General features: G+C 39.1%; 1 protein-coding gene across 1 annotated transcript in view; it reads left to right on the top strand.

The window, feature by feature from the left end:
• LOC131901640 (zinc finger protein 431-like) overlaps positions 1–17522 on the top strand; it is a 29665-nt gene extending 12143 nt beyond the window's left edge. The window contains exons 2-4 of the mRNA XM_059252751.1: positions 14278–14404; positions 14572–14632; positions 15769–17522. Coding sequence (XP_059108734.1) covers positions 14278–14404; positions 14572–14632; positions 15769–17398 — 1818 coding nt within the window. The 3' untranslated portion in view covers positions 17399–17522. The remainder of the gene's footprint in view (positions 1–14277; positions 14405–14571; positions 14633–15768) is intronic.
• Positions 17523–17536: the final 14 nt, after the last annotated feature.

Here is a 17536-nt window from a genome sequence, read left to right as displayed (position 1 = left end):
GCTCTTACCCCCACACAAGCCACTGTCCAGCCTGATGATTAAACAAGTAAAATGTGAAAATATTGCTCCTTTGTTCATCCTGCAGGGTTTGATTCAGAGTGGAGGAATAATCTTGTTTGTCATGCAGACCTGTGTGATTTCTGTTTTCTTTTTGCCCATTTTTGGCCCAAGTCTATACAAATTAGTTCTAAATAATGATTATCACTCAGCTTTCCTTCTGAAAAGTTTATTTGCTTTTACAATTATGTTTTTTTTTTTTTTTGCATATCTTAGATTCTCCATTATTCTAGATAATTTTCATGTTTTGTGTGAAACTCAGGCAGGCATCATGCCAGGCAGAAGTTCTACCACTGAGCTGCTTCCTTCCTTAGAAATACTTGTCTGAGGTTTTAAAAATTTTTTTTCTTTGGTGTGATTTCAGTAAATAGATCAATCCCATTGCTTAACTTTTTTTTATATTAATTTTTACTTCTGTGGGTTTTCTTGAAGTAGGATAATTGTGCTGTTAGATGACTTCATTTCTTCATTTTTAAGGCTTTTTTGTTTCATGTATCCTATCTTTGAATAAAGACTTAGGCTTTTCTTCTGGACAGTATTGAGACTGAGTGTAAGGAAGTGTCTTTCTTTTTTGTCACAAAGCCTAAAAAATATTTTAGCTAAATTAGCTTTACCCTGTTTATAAAATTTTAATTATTGAATTAATTGATATATTTGAGCTAATTTGCTGGGTAGCTTTTCTGGAATTCATCTATGTAAACCAGGCTGGTCTCACATTTGGGATAATCCTTCTGCATTCCAAGAGCTGGGATTACAGGTGTGTGCCCAGTAAAATATAATTTTTCTTGCAGTTATTTTCTCCCCTAATATATGTCTAAATTAATGATTGTGTATTGCAGCAAATGTGAAATCTGCTAACAAATGTAGCTCATTGGCATGGACATTTCCCCTTCTTCAGTTGAAAGTTAGGATTTTTGATTGCAGATTACTTAAATGCAGGATACATTTTCAGTCCTATGGAAGTATGGAGACATGTGTGTTTATGTTAAGGGAAGCTATTACTACTTTTCTGTAACAGTAACAATATACCAGGAAGGTCCAATCAAATACAAATAAGGAATAAAGTTTCCTGCAGTCCCAGTCTGTGTTCTTTTAGGCCCCTGAGAACAGGTTGTGTTCCTTGTAGGGAAAGCTGTTTTCTGGATTTAAGAGTCATATTATTTTATCAGTTTCAAATGAGACTAGTCCACCATCCTGTTTGCTAACAGACATATCCAAGGATCAGTTGTTAACTGCAATCTGCTCCAAACAACCAGAAGCTCTGGACTTGCTAAAGGCTGATGTATACTAGCCTAGCCAATGTGATTGTTCCATGTTGATTCAGCTGGGTCATATAATCACATGCTTCTGACAGATGCCCCATTGCCTAAATTCCCTCCTTACCTTTGACTAGCCTTTCAGTCTTGTTGGGTCCTGACCATCTATGCCCCATTTCACCTTAAAGTGTCTATAGGCGTGAGTACATTGTCCCTTCCCCCAAAACAGGCTAAAAGGGGTAAGTCAAAGAGAAACTACCTGGTATAGGGGATAAAATGTCTACCTATATTGCCCATTGACATACTAGGAAACTGGACCTGCAGCTGTCAATTGATAAATTTGTTAACTAAAATGGTTCTGCAATAAGATAAGACACTTGACCTTCTTTATGCAGAACCAAAGACGTATTATATGGCCTTAAGAAATTATTATTTCTACACAAATCATTCAGGATTATGATCTGGCTGTACTCAAAGATCAGAACTACAGGACCTTAAAAAATGACAGTAGATGCAGATGTCACTGCCCTAGAACAATCTGTTACACATTTAGAGGAATTGTTCTCCTCTCTCTAGCTTAAATAGTTTTCCAGGAGAGAAGGGGCCTTGACCTAAGATTTGCTCAATTGGTTCCTCTGGTTATCATTTCTTCAACAAGGGGCCAATGCAAGGCCTTAGGAGAGCACTTCTATTTTTATGTACTGCTCAGGGGTCATTAGAAACTCCATGACAAAGAAAAGCAGTGGCAACAAGGAAACCACCTTGGTACCTGCCTTACCAGCCCCTTAATAATCTTGCTTCTTTTGAACCTTGTTATAGGGGTAGCCTAGGACCACCTGCATCTCAGGTGTTTGCATTAAGTTCACAAATGTGACAAAACTGCAACTGTGAAATAACAGCAAGCCTCAAATATTTTGGATTGGTATGAACTTTTTGTATGATGATAGAAATGTAAACTGTATTTGATTCAACTCTGGTTTATAATATACTCTATATGATAATAGAATTTAAATATTATAAAGATCTATTCAGATTAACAAAAGCTAACTCAGAGATTTACACCTATGTCTTTGCCAAGTATTCAACACCAAGCTTCTGGAGGATTTAAATAAATGATGGCCTAGGTTTGCTAAATAACATATTTGATAAGTAAGATACATATTTTATAATGGAGTTTCTGGTTCCCTGAGATGAGAGGGTTCCTTTCCCACTGTTGGGCCAGACCCCAACTCACAAGCCCCTTTTCTTGGTCTTATGAAAGCTGCTAACATATTGAAGTTGGTTAGGAAGCATAAGCTGATAGTCTTTCATAACTAATAGACAGTCCTCAAATGCTCAGAGATCTGCAGAATATGGCATTTAAAATGTTTAATTAAAAAGCTTTTTATGATAGAGAGACATGCTGGCTCCTGGCAGCACCTTTATTTCCTCCAAAGAAGATGGATGGGCACAGAAGAACTTCCACCCAGAACTTGCTCCAGAGTGGAAGCACCAGCCACTAAAAAAAAAAACCTGCCTATTAGCTGGGTGGTGGTGGTGCATTCCTTTAATCCCAGCACTCGGGGGAGGCAAAGTCGGGTGGATCTCTGTGAGTTCAAGGCCTACCTGGTCTACAAAGTGAGTTCAAGGACAGCCTCCAAAGCTACACAGAGAAACCCTGTCTTGAAAAACAAAACAAAAAACAAAAACAAAACAAAAAAACCTTCCTATTACCTCAAATACTCCCTTTTGCCTCCACTGCTGACAGGGCCTTCTTCAGATCATAGACAACAGGACTCTGGGGAATCCATTGCCTCACTTTTGCCTAGACAAGGTAGACTGGTCTTCCCCACAAGCTCCTACACCATGACTGTCAGATCTTCTGAGGCCTGGCAGATCTAGGTCTGGCAGCCAAAGATTGATGTTGTTGCCCTGAGTCCTCTGCCCTCAATGACCATGGCGGACCCTGAGGTGCTGTCTACATAGTCAGCAAGTAAGTCTCTGTCACGTTCAATCACTAACTCAGGTAAAATTTCTCCTTCTCAGATCTCTGATGTCACTTGACAGTTCAACAGCAGTAACCAAGGCTTCAGCTGCCTTCTCAGTTCTCTGTAAAATTCACGGGCCTCACTCTCTTAGAGCTGGTACTAAGTCTAGACACAGTTCACCTTGCTACCAGACTCAAAAAAGGGATAAACTCACTTTGTAATGACTGCTCTTAGTATCTCCTGGTGAATTAAATTTTAAAAAGGTGCTATGAGACATCTACCATGGAGAGCTGCATACAGGGGATGGAAGTAGGAAAGGAGAGACATGTATGGACATTTTCAGGGATAGAGTTATCTGTGCCCCTTGAGAATGAAGCCCCACCTGTTGGAGACAGAGCTACAGGATTTGTTGTTTTGCTCTGCTAAGTTTTAGTCTTGCCTTGGTCCAGTCTTCCTTCACTGTGTCCACATTCCTTTCTTTCTTTTTTCAAAATTTAATCTTCTCTCATTCAATATATTGTGACTGCAGTTTCCTCTTCTTACACTCCTCCCAGTTCTCTCCACTGTTCCCCTTGTCACCAGATCCACTCCTTCTCTATTTCCCTTCAGACTAGAGCAGATATCCTAGGGATATCAACAAAACCCTGCATAACAAGTTACAATAAGACTAGGCACAAACCCTCATATCAAGGCTGGACAAAGCCACCTAGTAGGAGAAAAAGGGTTCCAAGAGCAGGCAAAAGAGTGAGAGACACCCCCATCCTACTCTTAAAAGACCCACAAAAACACCAAGCTACAACACCATAACCTATATGCAGAGAGTCTGGTGCAGACCCCTGCAGGCTCTGTGATTACTGTTTCAGACTCTATGAGCTCCTATGAGCCCTTCTTAGTTGATTCTGTGGACTGTGTTCTCCTGTGTCTTTCTTTAAGTTAAATTTTATTTAAATTAACTTTAAATTTTCAAATATCTTTTTTTTTTTCAAATATTTTCTGGGCCTTTGAGCTGAGATTCTTCTCCTTCTATTCCTATTATTCTTAGGTTTGATCTTTTCACAGTGTCCCAGATTGCCTGGATGTTTAAATTTCAGGAAATTTTTAGATTTAACATTTTCTTTGGTCAATATATCCATTTCTTTTATCATATCTTCAAAGCCTAAAATTGTCTGTTCCATGTCTGGTATTCTTTTGGTGAAGGTTACCTCTGTAGGTCTTGCTTGATTATGTAGATTTTCTTTTCCATAATTCCTTCAGTTTGCATTTTTTAATTGTTTCTCTTTACATTTTCAGGTCTTGAACAGATTTATTCATTTCCCTCACATGTTTTTTTTTTGGGGGGGGCTTTCTTTAAGGGATTTATTCATTTTCTCCAATATTTCATTTTTCCTTTCGCTGATTTTTTTAAGTGATTCATTCACTTCCTTTTTAAGGACTTCTATTATCTTTATAAAGTTGGTCTTAAGGTCTCTTAATTGTGATTCAACTATGTTGGAAAATTCTGGGCTTGCTGTAGTAGGATAGCTGGAATCTGATAGGGACATTGGTCTGGCTGTTGTTGATTGTGTTCTTATCCTGGTGTCCACATATCTTGTTTTGAAGTGATTGTGGGTCTAGGTGCCAATTTCTCAGTTTATCTTTCTTGGATGAGTGTTTTGTTCTCTGATTTCTATTTGCTCTCTGGTCTTCTGCTCTGTGTGGCCTATGGTTGAATATGGCTTTTCACTGCAAGTTGAGGGCTGGAAATCTTGCAGTAGGTGTGGCCTTTCCCAGCAGGGAATATCTGCCCAAGTTTGGGGCTGAAAAAAGGGAAGTGGGGAGAGAGCTTGGGGATAGTGTTGAGGACACACTGAGAGAGTAGAGAAGATCTGTGGGCAGGTAGCCTACATGGACTTCTGGCAGATGGGTATCTGCCCCGGCCAGCGGGGTGTCAATGGGGGTGACCCACCTGTGGGAGAGAATGAGAGGGATGGGGGAGACACGAGAGAAGACAGCAAGACAGTGTGTTCTGATCAAGCTGCAAATTTTATTCTCCTCAGCAAGGCTTATATAGCATGGGAGGGGGAGGGAAGGAGGGAAGGAGGGAAGGGGTGCATGACGTGCCGTATGTGCAGGTGAAGGGGGACGTGCAGGTGAAGGGCTACATGCAAGTCGTGAGGCTGCTAGGTGGTAAGGTCACTGGTCAGGGCCCATTGTTCTGTTGCTATGCTACCTGACCTGCCTGACCTGTTCCTTATCTTTGGTTTAGGGTAGGGGCTTATTCTCTGGCTTAGCTAGTACTTTTCCATGGTCCATGTTTGGTCTCTGACAGGTATCCTTTGTTTGAGCAAGAGGTCTCTACCCAAGTTGGAGGCTGCAACACAGAGGTGAGGAGGGAAGTAGGATTAGGGATCATGTTGGGGGATTATTAAAAGAATGGAGGAGTTTGACAGGTGAGTAGCATACATGGATTTCTGATGGCTGGCATGACCTCTGGTCCAGCAGGGAGTCTTTGCCTCAGTTTGCTTACCTATTCTTCTGGCTGGTGTGGCCTGAACTTGAGCAGATGATAGCCATCTGATTAGGGGGAGAAGATAAGGCTTTGGAGGTGACAGCTGTAGGGTTCATGGGGATTGTGTCTGTGGGAATGTAGGGAGAGTGGAAATTTCATGGACTGGTGGCCTGCCTTACTGTTCATGGGCTGGTGTGACATGCACCTGAGCAGGGGATGTCTGCCTGAGTTTGGAGCTGAAACACAACCATATTTCTCTTTTTCTGAATGGGAATATATCCTGTGCCATTGTATGGTGGAAATCCTTAATTTGTTTCTTGATTTTACAAGATGTGACAGCCAAGAGATTGTCTTGATTGTCAGAAGAGACTTTGGGCATTTGCACTGTTTGGACTGTTACAGATTATGAGGATTATTGAAGTTAGACTAACTGCATTTTCATTTTTTTCTTTTTTCCTTGTATTCTTCTCTCATAAAATACATCCTGATTGCCATCTCCCCTTCCTCTACTCCTTCCAGCCCCCCCAATCCACATTTCCCCAGATCCACTGCTACTCTCTTTCCCTTCAGAAAAGAGAAGGCCTTCCAGGGATATCAAACACATCATAACAAGGTGCACTAAGACTAGGCACAAACTCTCATATCAAGGCTGGACAAGGTAGCCCAATAGGAAGAAAAGTGTCTCAAGAGCAGGCAAAAGTCAGAGACACCTCAACTCCTATAGTTAGGAGTCTCACAAATACCCCAAGCTAAACAACCATAGCATGTATGCAGACCTGGCACAAAGCCATGCAGGCTCCATGATTGCCACTTCAGTTTCTCTGAGCTTCGATGAGACCTGCTTAGTTGATTCTGTGGGCCATGTTCTCCTGGTTTGCTCAACGCCCCTGGCTTCTACAATCCTCACCCCATCCTTCCACAGGATTCCTAGAGCTCAAGCTAATGTTTGTATAGGGATCTCTGCATGTGCTCCCATCAACTGCTGGAAGAAGTCTCTCTGATGGCACTTGGGCTAGGTACCAATATATGACTATATCAGAGTATTAGTTATGAATCATTTTATTGATTTTTTTCTGGGTGAGCAGTATTTGGTTCTACCTTGGTTCTCTGATCCATCCAAGTTCCAGTTCCTAGCCATCCAGGCAGTGTCAGGCATGGGCTTCTTCTCACAACTTAGGCTTCAAGTTAGATCAGTCATTGATTGTCCAATACAGAAGCTCTGAACCACCATTGCCCTAGCATAACTTACAGGCAGGAAAAGTGTGAGTCTAATGTTTTGTGGCTGGCTTGGTATCCTAGTCCCATCACTGGGAGCCTTACAGAAAATGGCTGGTTCAGCTTCCATACTCTCGATTACTAGGAGTCCTCACTAGTGTCACCCTTATAGGTTCCCGGAAGTTTGCACTTCACTGTTTCCATATCCTACTCTTAAAGGTCCCCTATTCCAGTCATCTCTCCCTGTATTCACCCCCTCTGTCCCTTCCTTACTCACCTGATCCCTCCAGTTCCCATCCCCACCTGCCTCCAGTGTGGCCACAAATTCTACTTCCTCTTCTCAGGAAGATCCATGCATCTCCCCTAGAGCCATTCTTGTTACTTAGCCTCTCTGCATCTATGGATTGTACTGTGATTAGCTGTGATTATTGTGATTGTACTTTACTTAACTGCTAATATCCACTTACCTATAAGTGAGTACACACCATGTTTGTCTATGTGCTTTGGGTTGCCTCACTCAGGATGATGAGAACTCAAGAAACTAGATAACAACAAACCAAGTAATCCATTTATAGTGGGGTATACCTCTAAACAGAATTCTCAGTAGAGGAATCTAAAATGACTAAGAAACACTTGAAGAAATGTTGAACATCCTTAGCCATCAGGGAAATGCATATCAAAACTATTTTGAGATATCACCTTACACCTGTCAGAATGGTTAAGATCAATAACACAAGTGACAAATAATGCTGTCAAGGACATGGAGCAAAGGGATCCATTATTGCTGTTGCAAGTGCAAACTTGTATAGCCATGTGGACATCAATATGGAATTGTCAGAAAATTAGGTATCAATCTACCTCAAGACCCAGCTATACCATTCTTGAACATATACCCAAAAGACAATCCTCCATCCTACCACAAGGACACTTGCTCAACTATGTTCTTAGTGGCTTTATTCATAATAGCCCAAAACTCCTATGTCTATAAGATATTGTATTGATTGATGATTGATGTGGGAAGGCTCCTCCACTGAGGGTAGCAATACCCCTAAGAAAGTGGGCCTGGGATGAAAAAGGGAGCTATCTGAGCATGAGATGGTAACTAGGCAAGAGAGAACACCAGGAAACAATCTTTGCTCATGGATTTTGCCTTCAGTTGCCAGCTTGAGTTTCTATCCCAGCCTTCCAAAATAGTGGACTTTAACTTGACAGAATCAGCCAAATAATCCTGTTTTTTTACCTAAGAATCTTTTGGTTAATGGATTCAATCACAGCAACAGAGAAGCAAATTAGAACAAAAATGGGATACCAAAAGTGATTTTGTTGCTAGGTCAAACCAGGGAATGTTGTCTTTTGGAAGAATGTAGAAGATATCAAGACTTTAGGTGGCAAAAACCATAGAAACTTGTACACAGAACTTAATTGACTATTCTTGTAGGACCAGGAAGATAGGGATGTTGAGAGTAATGGCTGGAAGTAGACATTGGGATCATAGGATTTCAGTCAAAAATAGATAGACTCCATAAAAAAATTGAGCTAGAGGTCATTTGTGTAATGTTTTGGCTCCAAAATCTTTCTTATTCTGCCTATGCCTGGAAATTTAGTAAGGCAGAATTAAAAATTTCTTAAATGGAATATTGAATTTGTTGGATGGTCATTAGTGATTACTCATTCAGGTCTACAATGAAAAAAAAGACAAGTAGTTCAGAAATAAGTGAAAATGAAAAGATAGTTTCAGTTATCATATCTATATCTTTTTTTAGAGTAGATTCAATAATCTACCCTTTTCCCCTATCATATCCATATCCCCATTTCTTTCTTCCTTCCTTTCTTTTTTTTTTCAAAGTAGAACCCTGAATCTAATCTACTTTGTTCAGCTTCTTTCCTTACCATTACCAATACAACTTGTAACCAACTACCCTAAACAATGACAAATATCCATAACCCATTGAACAACCAAAAATCACTCACCCTACCTCCTGGGAACATGGGTGTCATGTTCTTAAATTTACTTCCTGCTGTCTGAGGGTGATAGCATCTTTAGGGGACCCTGAAAAGAAAAATTTGGATTAATTGTCGAGTTCTGGAAGAGATGGTTGTATCACTTGTTGTCCAGTCTCTTTGTAATGGGAAAGTGTAGGACTCATCTCAAGTCCTGCCTAGAGTAGTCTGTGAGACTGGATCATCTCAGCTAGTCACTTTGAAATTGTCTTGAGAAGTTTGTAGTCCAAAGTCAATCTTTGGGTAGTGTTTGTTAATTTAGTGGAATTATCATAGTCCTGGTGGAATCATAGTAGTGTGGCCTTATCATCTTTTTGGAGACCAGAGATTATATTAGGTCAGATTATTCCTTTTCTTGGTAATTTTTTTCAAGTAGTTCACACTTCTTCTTTGGATGCTTATTTGTCCGAAGGTCTTTAAGTTCCTCAAGATGGTTGTTTTTATTTTCCTAGAAAGACAAAAACAAAACCCTCCCCAACCCTAACTTTGGGGAGTTTCCCTTTTGGCAAGTTATATCTGATCAAATGAAAAGCATTTGTTAGTTTTATGTTAGTTTAGATTGAATGGTCATGCTGATTGATGAACTATCACCTCTTCTAATCAAAAGGTCTTTCTTGTTCAAATCTAACCTTTATCAGCTTTGATTTATGGTTTCTCTTGAAATTTTTGCTTCATCTTCTAAAGCTCTTCTATTATCCAGAACTGTATGGTTTTTTACAATAGGCATTAGGTTCTTTAATTGCTCTGGGAAGGAATTTCCTCTGTGATGACAGGAAATGACTTAACCAAATTTGTCATGGGGCCTCTTGCAGATGTTTGCCATGGGCAGAGGGTTGCCTTTCTATCATTTGTGGTTCTACATTCATTGATTCAATGTCTGCTTTGCCACACCTTCTGCATACTTCAGAAGGGAGAGGTGTTCTGTTTGGATCATTCTTAGAAAAAAACATTGTTTCTAGGAATGCCCTGTTTACAATCCTTTTTTAGGTGACCTTGTTTACCACAATTGAAACACAAAACATTTTGATTTTTCTTCAAACATCTTGAAATCACCTCTCCTGTCCAAGCATCATCATGGTTATGAGATTCAATATTGATTGTATTGGGCAGTGGTGGCACACACATCACAGCACTCGGGAGGCAGAGGCAGGCAGATCTCTGAGTTCGAGGCCAGCCTGGTCTATAGAGTGAATTCCAGGACAGGCACCAAAACTACATAGAGAAACCCTATCTCAAAAAACAAACAAAACAAACAAACAATGTTGATTATATCTTAGATTCATTCCTCCAAGGGTGTTGATCTTGCCTTTAACAGCCTAATTACCCTTTTGCATTGTACATTAATATTTTCAAAAGCAAGAGATTCAATTATTATTTGTCTAGCTTCTTAATTTGGTATCATTCTATTTACTACTGAAGTCAGTCTTTGTAAGAAATTAGTCAAGGTTTCTTTCGAGCCCTGTATAAGTTTCGTCAATGACTCAGTTTTCTTTTCTACTTCAATTCTGTCCTAAGCATTCAAGTCTGCTGCTTGGCATAAAGCTAGTGTGTGGTCATTATACAGAAATTACCTTTCTATATTAGTATAATCTCCCTCTCCAAGAAATTGGCCTTAGGAGATTGCCATACCTCTAGCCCTACTTCATAATGGTCTTAGCCTCATCTTTCCACCAGGTACTCCATTGTAATTGAGGACCAAGCTTCAAGACTACTGTAACAAGTCTCCCCAGTCTTGAGGAATAATTCTGTTACTAGTTGACCATGAGTTTAACATCTGTTTCACAAAAGATGAATTCATGCCATATGAGACTATCACTTCCTTGAATCTCCTTAAATCTAATATTTGTACAGGAATCCATTCAGCTCTTACACAGCCTTGGGGATGTCTATCATTTGGCAGTCCCTATAAGATTACTGGATAAATAAAGGTTGGCTATTTGAAAACTTCAGGCTGTTCCTCTCTAACCTTATAATGCCATCCTGAGCTTGGTTCTTCTTTAAATTCCTCTTGTCTGGGTCCTAATATCTCTGTGATCTGTTTTAATAAGTTTTTCTAAAACTTGTATCTTGGCACTCATATTAACCAACTTTTTTAGTGATAACAAAAATATAAAACAGATATTTATAATTGACATTACATAAATCTCACCTAAATTAATTATCCTCTCATTTAATTGCTCCATTTTGAAACTGTCAAGTATTATACAGAGACCTAACTCCCTCCATTGTAATAGAGTTTCCCAATTTTTAATGTGGGGAAAATACCCTTAACTAATTCCTTCCTTTAAGAATTCCCAATTGTCTCACCAAATCTTCCAATGATGACAGTGAAGATATGAGGTTGACTGCTCTGTGTAGTACAATAGAAGCCCAAGCAGTTTTTCAAGGCAGCTACCTAGTGTGGCAGCAGCTTGATGAGGGTGTCCAGGGAAACCCCACAATCTACTGGGAGAGGGAAGCCAAAGATCCAGCTGTCTGCATGGGGGAATGTGTGAATGTGGTTAACTCTTGCAGTTTTTGGAGCCCAAAAGTCTATGGAGTTTGCTGCAAATAGGCTACAACAGAAAAATTCCAACTCACTCACAAGCTTGTGGAAAAGAAAGAAAAACAGCCTGGGGATTAGTGACTCCAGGTACCTGTAGCTCCAGCCTGTGCCAGTGGCTGCAAAGCCACAAGCAAGCAACTTTTTCCTGCATTTGTGCCCCACATTGGGTGTCACATGTAGCTCAAATTCTAATTGTTCTTTGTAGCTGGAGTTTTCCTGCCTGGCCCACAGTCAGGGCAAATCTCTTTCACCTGCCAGTCCCACAGCCTCTCAGACCCGACCAAGTAAACACAGAGACTTATGTTGCTTTCAAACTGTATGGCCGTGGCAGGCTTCTTGCTAACTGTTCTTATAGCTTAAATTAATCCATTTCCTTTAATCTATACCTTGCCACATGGCTCGTGGCTTACCGGCATCTTCACAAGCTGTTTCTCATCGTGGCAGCTGGCAGTGTCTCTCTGACTCAGCCTTCCACTTCCCAGCTTTATTCTCCTCCTTGCCCTGCCTATACTTCCTGCCTAGCCAACGGCCAATCAGTGTTTTATTGATTAATTAGCAACACATTTGCCATACATCCCACAGCAGTTCTTAATAATAAAAACCCAGAGTCAGATATAGGGGGTAAATGCTGAAAGATCAGAGGGAAAAAGGAGCAAGCCACAGCCACTTCTTACCTCAGCAACTCTTCAGTCTGAAAGTGGGCTGAGCTCCTATCTCTTCCCACCTTATATTCCTCTTTCTGCCCAGCCATATCACTTCTGGTCTTCACCTCCCTAGTGCTGGAATTAAAGGCCTGTGCCTCTCAAGTACTGGGATCAAAGGCAAGAGATCCTAAGTGCTGAGATCAAAGGTGTGAGCCTCCACTACCTTGGTCTGTTTCTCTTTTAGACTGATCTTCTTGCTTCCTCCTCCCAATTGTTGGGATTAAAGGTGTATGCCACCACTGCCTGTAGTCTATGGTTAACTAGTGGCTAGCTTTGCCCTCTGATCTCGAGGCAAGCTTTATTTGTTAGAGCACAAATGCAATATCACCAAGTAGGGATTGTTGCAGACTGTGAGGATTATTGACGTGACTAAATGCTTTTTCTTCATGGATAACCATTATCCTATAGTGACCTGGATCTGAATGTAGTTCATTGAATGTAAAACCTCCCAGATAATATGATGTATTTGAACATGTGTCTCTCTTTGGTGACTTTCTTTTGATTGCTTCTGAAACCTTTAGTAAGAGAACACTTTCTGAATGACATTTGTCATTGTGGATGTGATATGAGTCTCCATGTCCTCAGCCTATTTCCTGTTCTTTGTGTCTACTGTGTAGTGGTTGAAACTAATCACCCAGCTTCCTTCTTCTGCCTTCACCACCATTATAGACTCCTTCCCTAACTCACATAATTTAGAATTGCTATTGAAATTGCTATTCAGTGCTAAACCAGTTTGCTAGTCTGATTTTTTTTAAATTTGTTTGTTTGTTTTTGAAGACAAGGATTGTCTCTGTAGCCTAGGCTATCCTGAAAGTAGCTCTGTACACCAGGCTGGCCTCAAACTCAGAGATCCCCTTGACTCTGACTCCCAAGTACTGGGATTAAAGGTGGCCAACATTCCTTCTTTTTTGTTTTTGTATTATTCTGTGATGGGCCTGGAATGTAAATTTTTTCCCATGGCAAACATATGCTGTTGTACTGAGCTTCACTCATATTTTGAATTTTAAAATTTGGCAGATAGTGTCATTCTGTTTTCCAGGATGTCATGTATTCATGACATTAATACTGCCTGAGCCTTCTGAGTTATTGGATTGCAAGTATATCATCTTCTTCCTGCCTATTGTGTGTTTCTTTCTTTTTCTTTTAAATGAAATTGAGTATTTTACCCGTATACATGGATATGAACCACATGGGGACCTGGTCCTCACAGTGATCAAAAGATGGTCTCAGAAACCTGGAACTTGGAATATAGATAGTTGTGATCCCCTGAGTAAGTACTGGCAATTGACCCCACCTAGATGCCAGACCAGCAAGAGCTCTTTACTATTGAGCCAACTCCTGCCCCATGTTGATTATGATCAACATTTATATTGCTAATGTTTTTATCTGTCCATTTGTAACTGTTCAACATGCAGTTCCTTTTAGTAAAATATTATTGATGTTACACTTTAAATTGGGGCATTTCAGTTTTCTGGAAGATGAATATAGAACTGGAGTGAATACATAACTTTTTGCAGAAATGTCACTAAAAACCTCTGAGTTCTTTCTATCTTTTTTTGTTTGTTTGATTTTTTGCATGAGAAACAGGGTCTTAATATGTACTTCTGGCTGTTCTGGAACTGACTGCATAGACTATGCTGGCATTCAACTCCAAGGCAGATATACCTGCCTTTGACTTCTAAGTGCAAGGTTTAAGGGTATGAACCAATACACTTGTCCATCTTATTTTTTTTTATTTAGTAATTGTTCATACAATTTTTCTCATGTGTACTCTGTACTGTTGATCTCTTTACTTGTTTCTGTATGTTTTTTAATGGCATTTCTCTTGCAAGATGATATCCTATTTCCAGGGTACAAAAATGACAGAGGTGAACCTCCTATTCAGTTTCCTTTTAAAGTGACTTGCTGATTACATTATAGTATCTATGTCATGGAATCAGTGTGGGGAGTGCCAGAGTTATATGACTATACTGTCAAAGAAGTATATATTTACATTGTTGTTAATGTCATGCCTTCTGTTGTACACATGTATCGGATATTTTAGAATGCAGTGACCTATGATGATGTGCATGTCGGCTTCACTTGGGAAGAATGGACTTTGCTGGATCGTTCCCAGAAGAATCTCTACAAAGATGTGATGCTGGAGACCTACAGGAACCTCACTACCATAGGTAAGAGGGAATTTTCTTCAAGTTTTCAAGTAAGGAGACAAATTTGATTGAGAAAGAAGAGTGAGGTGAATAAATCAGGCATGATTCTAAGGTTCACTGATGATAGTAACTTAAATTTTGCACAATTTTCAATAATATATCATACATTTTCTGGTACTATATTTTAGGATACAGTTGGGAAGACCATAATATTGAAGAACATTGTCAAAGTTCTAGAAGACATGAAAGGTAATTATCACCTGCAAGCTAAGAGAAATGTACCTCTGAAGAAATTGTAATGTGTCCTGAAGTTTTAAACAAAAGCAACAGTGTAAATAAGCACAGCTTAATGTGCATTGATGATTATTAAATTCTCACAAAACCTTATACCTCAATTTCAGGTAGGTGAATTGCATTTGCAAGGCATTCTTTTAGGAAAGAAGACAAGCAAACAATGCCTTAACAGATACCACCATTTGAATCATAGCTGCATGAGAGCTATGCTGCAGAACTGTCAATCTATTTAGTTTCATAGCACTCATAATACAAAAGGTATGCACATTGAGGAGGTGATAATTATATGCTCCAAAACCTTCTAATAAACAAATGGTCCATAGTAAAGCTAGTGTTACTCATATCCTTATTGTGACTGTGATAAGTGACTGTGAGAAGGGCAGTTACAGTGAAGAGTCAAGGGGTAGTTGTTGTGGAGGAACCTTAATCATTATACCACGTGTCTATGAAAAACAGAAAGTCAAACTGTGAATTCAATGTGGAAACCTTTTAGTTTTTATTCTTTCTTTACTAGGTATATCATATGTCACTCTGGATACAAGCTTTATGAGCATAGGGATATAGACAGATGTAACATACCTCTCTCTCAGCACAATTAGAAGATATGGTGCAGTCCCCATGTTGAGTATACTTGTTGAATTTGATTCAAGTATACAAGTAATTGGTTTTTCAGCTTCATTGTTAGTACATCAACAAACTCACACTGCAGAAAGCCCTATGGGTACCAGGATTGTGTAAAGACTTATGTTTGTCCTAGTTAACTTAGTAAATATAGTCTGACCCATAGTATAGTAAAATTTATAAATGCAGTTCTCTTCAGATATGTGAAAAATCTCATATAGAAAAAGATTCTGTAAATGTGAACCCCATAATAAAGGATCTTACAATCACAGGTATCTTCAAACATTAAAAAAAAATCTTAATGAAGGGGAACAACATGAGTGTTAACACAGTGATTAAAACCTTAAGATCTGATTCCTCTTTACAACTGGACCAAATTGTAAAATTAATTTAGATGCAACAATTCAACATTGTATTCAACATTGTATCGAATGTGGTAAAGCTTTTACATGTGCCCATTATCATTGCAGACATGAAAGAAGCCATAACGCAGAGAAACCTTCTGTATATACTCAATGTGTTAAAGCCTTTGCATATGACAGTCATCTTCAAAGACATGAAAGAACACATACTGGAGAGAAACCCTATGAATGTAATCAATGTGGTAAAGCATTTGCTTATGACAGTGCTCTTCAAAGGCATAAAAGAACACATACTGGAGAGAAACCCTATGAATGTAATCAATGTGGTAAGGCCTACGCAAGTCACAGTAATCTTCAAATGCATACAAGAACACATACTGGAGAGAAACCCTATGAATGTAATCAATGTGGTAAAGCCTTTGCATATGACAGTCATCTTCAAATTCATAAAAGAACACATACTGGAGAAAAACCCTATGAGTGTAATCAATGTGGTAAATCCTTTGTACGTCATAGTAATCTTCAAATGCATAAAAGAACACATACTGGAGAGAAACCATATGAATGTAATCATTGTGGCAAAGCCTTTGTACATCATAGCAATCTCCAAATGCATAAAAGAACACATACTGGAGAGAAACCTTATGAATGTGACCAATGTGGTAAAACCTTTGCTCATCAAAGTATTCTCCAAATACATAAAAGAACACATACTGGAGAGAAGCCCTATGAATGTAATCAATGTGGTAAAGCCTTTGCTCATCACAATGCTCTTCAAATGCATACAAGAACACATACTGGAGAGAAACCTTATGAATGTGACCAATGTGATAAAGCCTTTGCAAGTTACAGTAATCTTCAAATGCATAAAAGAACACATACTGGAGAGAAACCCTATGAGTGTAATCAATGTGGTAAAGCATTTGTACATCACAGTAATCTCCAAACTCATAAAACAACTCATACTGGAGAGAAGCCCTATGTATGTGACCAATGTGATAAAGCTTTTGCACATCGCAGTATTCTCCGAATACATAAAAGAACACATACTGGAGAGAAACCCTATGAATGTAAACAATGTGGTAAAGCCTATGCCCAATATGGCAGTCTTCAAATGCATAAAAGAACACATACTGGAGAGAAACCTTATGTATGTAATCATTGTGGTAAAGCCTTTGCTTTTCAAAGTGCTTTTCAAAGGCATGAAAGAATACATACTGGAGAGAAACCCTATGAATGTAATCAATGTGGTAAAGCCTTTGCTCATCACAGTGCTCTTCAAATGCATACAAGAATACATACAGGAGAGAAACCTTATGAATGTGATCAATGTGGTAAAGCCTTTGCACGTCAGAGTCATCTTCACTTGCATAAAAGAACACATACTGGAGAGAAACCCTATGAATGTCATCATTGTGGTAAAGCCTTTTTACATCATGGTAATCTTCAAATACATAAAAGAACACATACAGGAGAGAAACCCTATGATTGTAAACAATGTGGTAAAGCTTTTGCACTCCACAGTGCTCTTCAAATGCATGAAAGAACACATACTGGAGAGAAACCCTATGAATGTGATCAATGTGGTAAAACTTTTACACAACATGGTAATCTTCAAATGCATAAAAGAATACATACTGGAGAGAAACCTTATGAATGTAATCAGTGTGGGAAAGCCTTTAAACGCAGCCGTAGTCTTCGAAATCATGGGAAAATTCATACTGCAGAGAAACCCTAAAAATAGCCATTGTGATAAAGTTTTGTACTTTATACAGGAATAAAACTTTTTGTGTACAATCTATCTGTTAAAGCCTCTACATATTAAAATAGTCTTTGAGTACCTGTAAAAAAAATACTGAGGGGTTATTATTATAAA

Source organism: Peromyscus eremicus, unplaced genomic scaffold, assembly GCF_949786415.1.
Source record: "Peromyscus eremicus unplaced genomic scaffold, PerEre_H2_v1 PerEre#2#unplaced_178, whole genome shotgun sequence".
Lineage (NCBI taxonomy): Eukaryota > Metazoa > Chordata > Mammalia > Rodentia > Cricetidae > Peromyscus > Peromyscus eremicus.
Note: the sequence above shows the minus strand (reverse complement) of the source record. Positions and strands in the feature narration are given on the sequence as shown.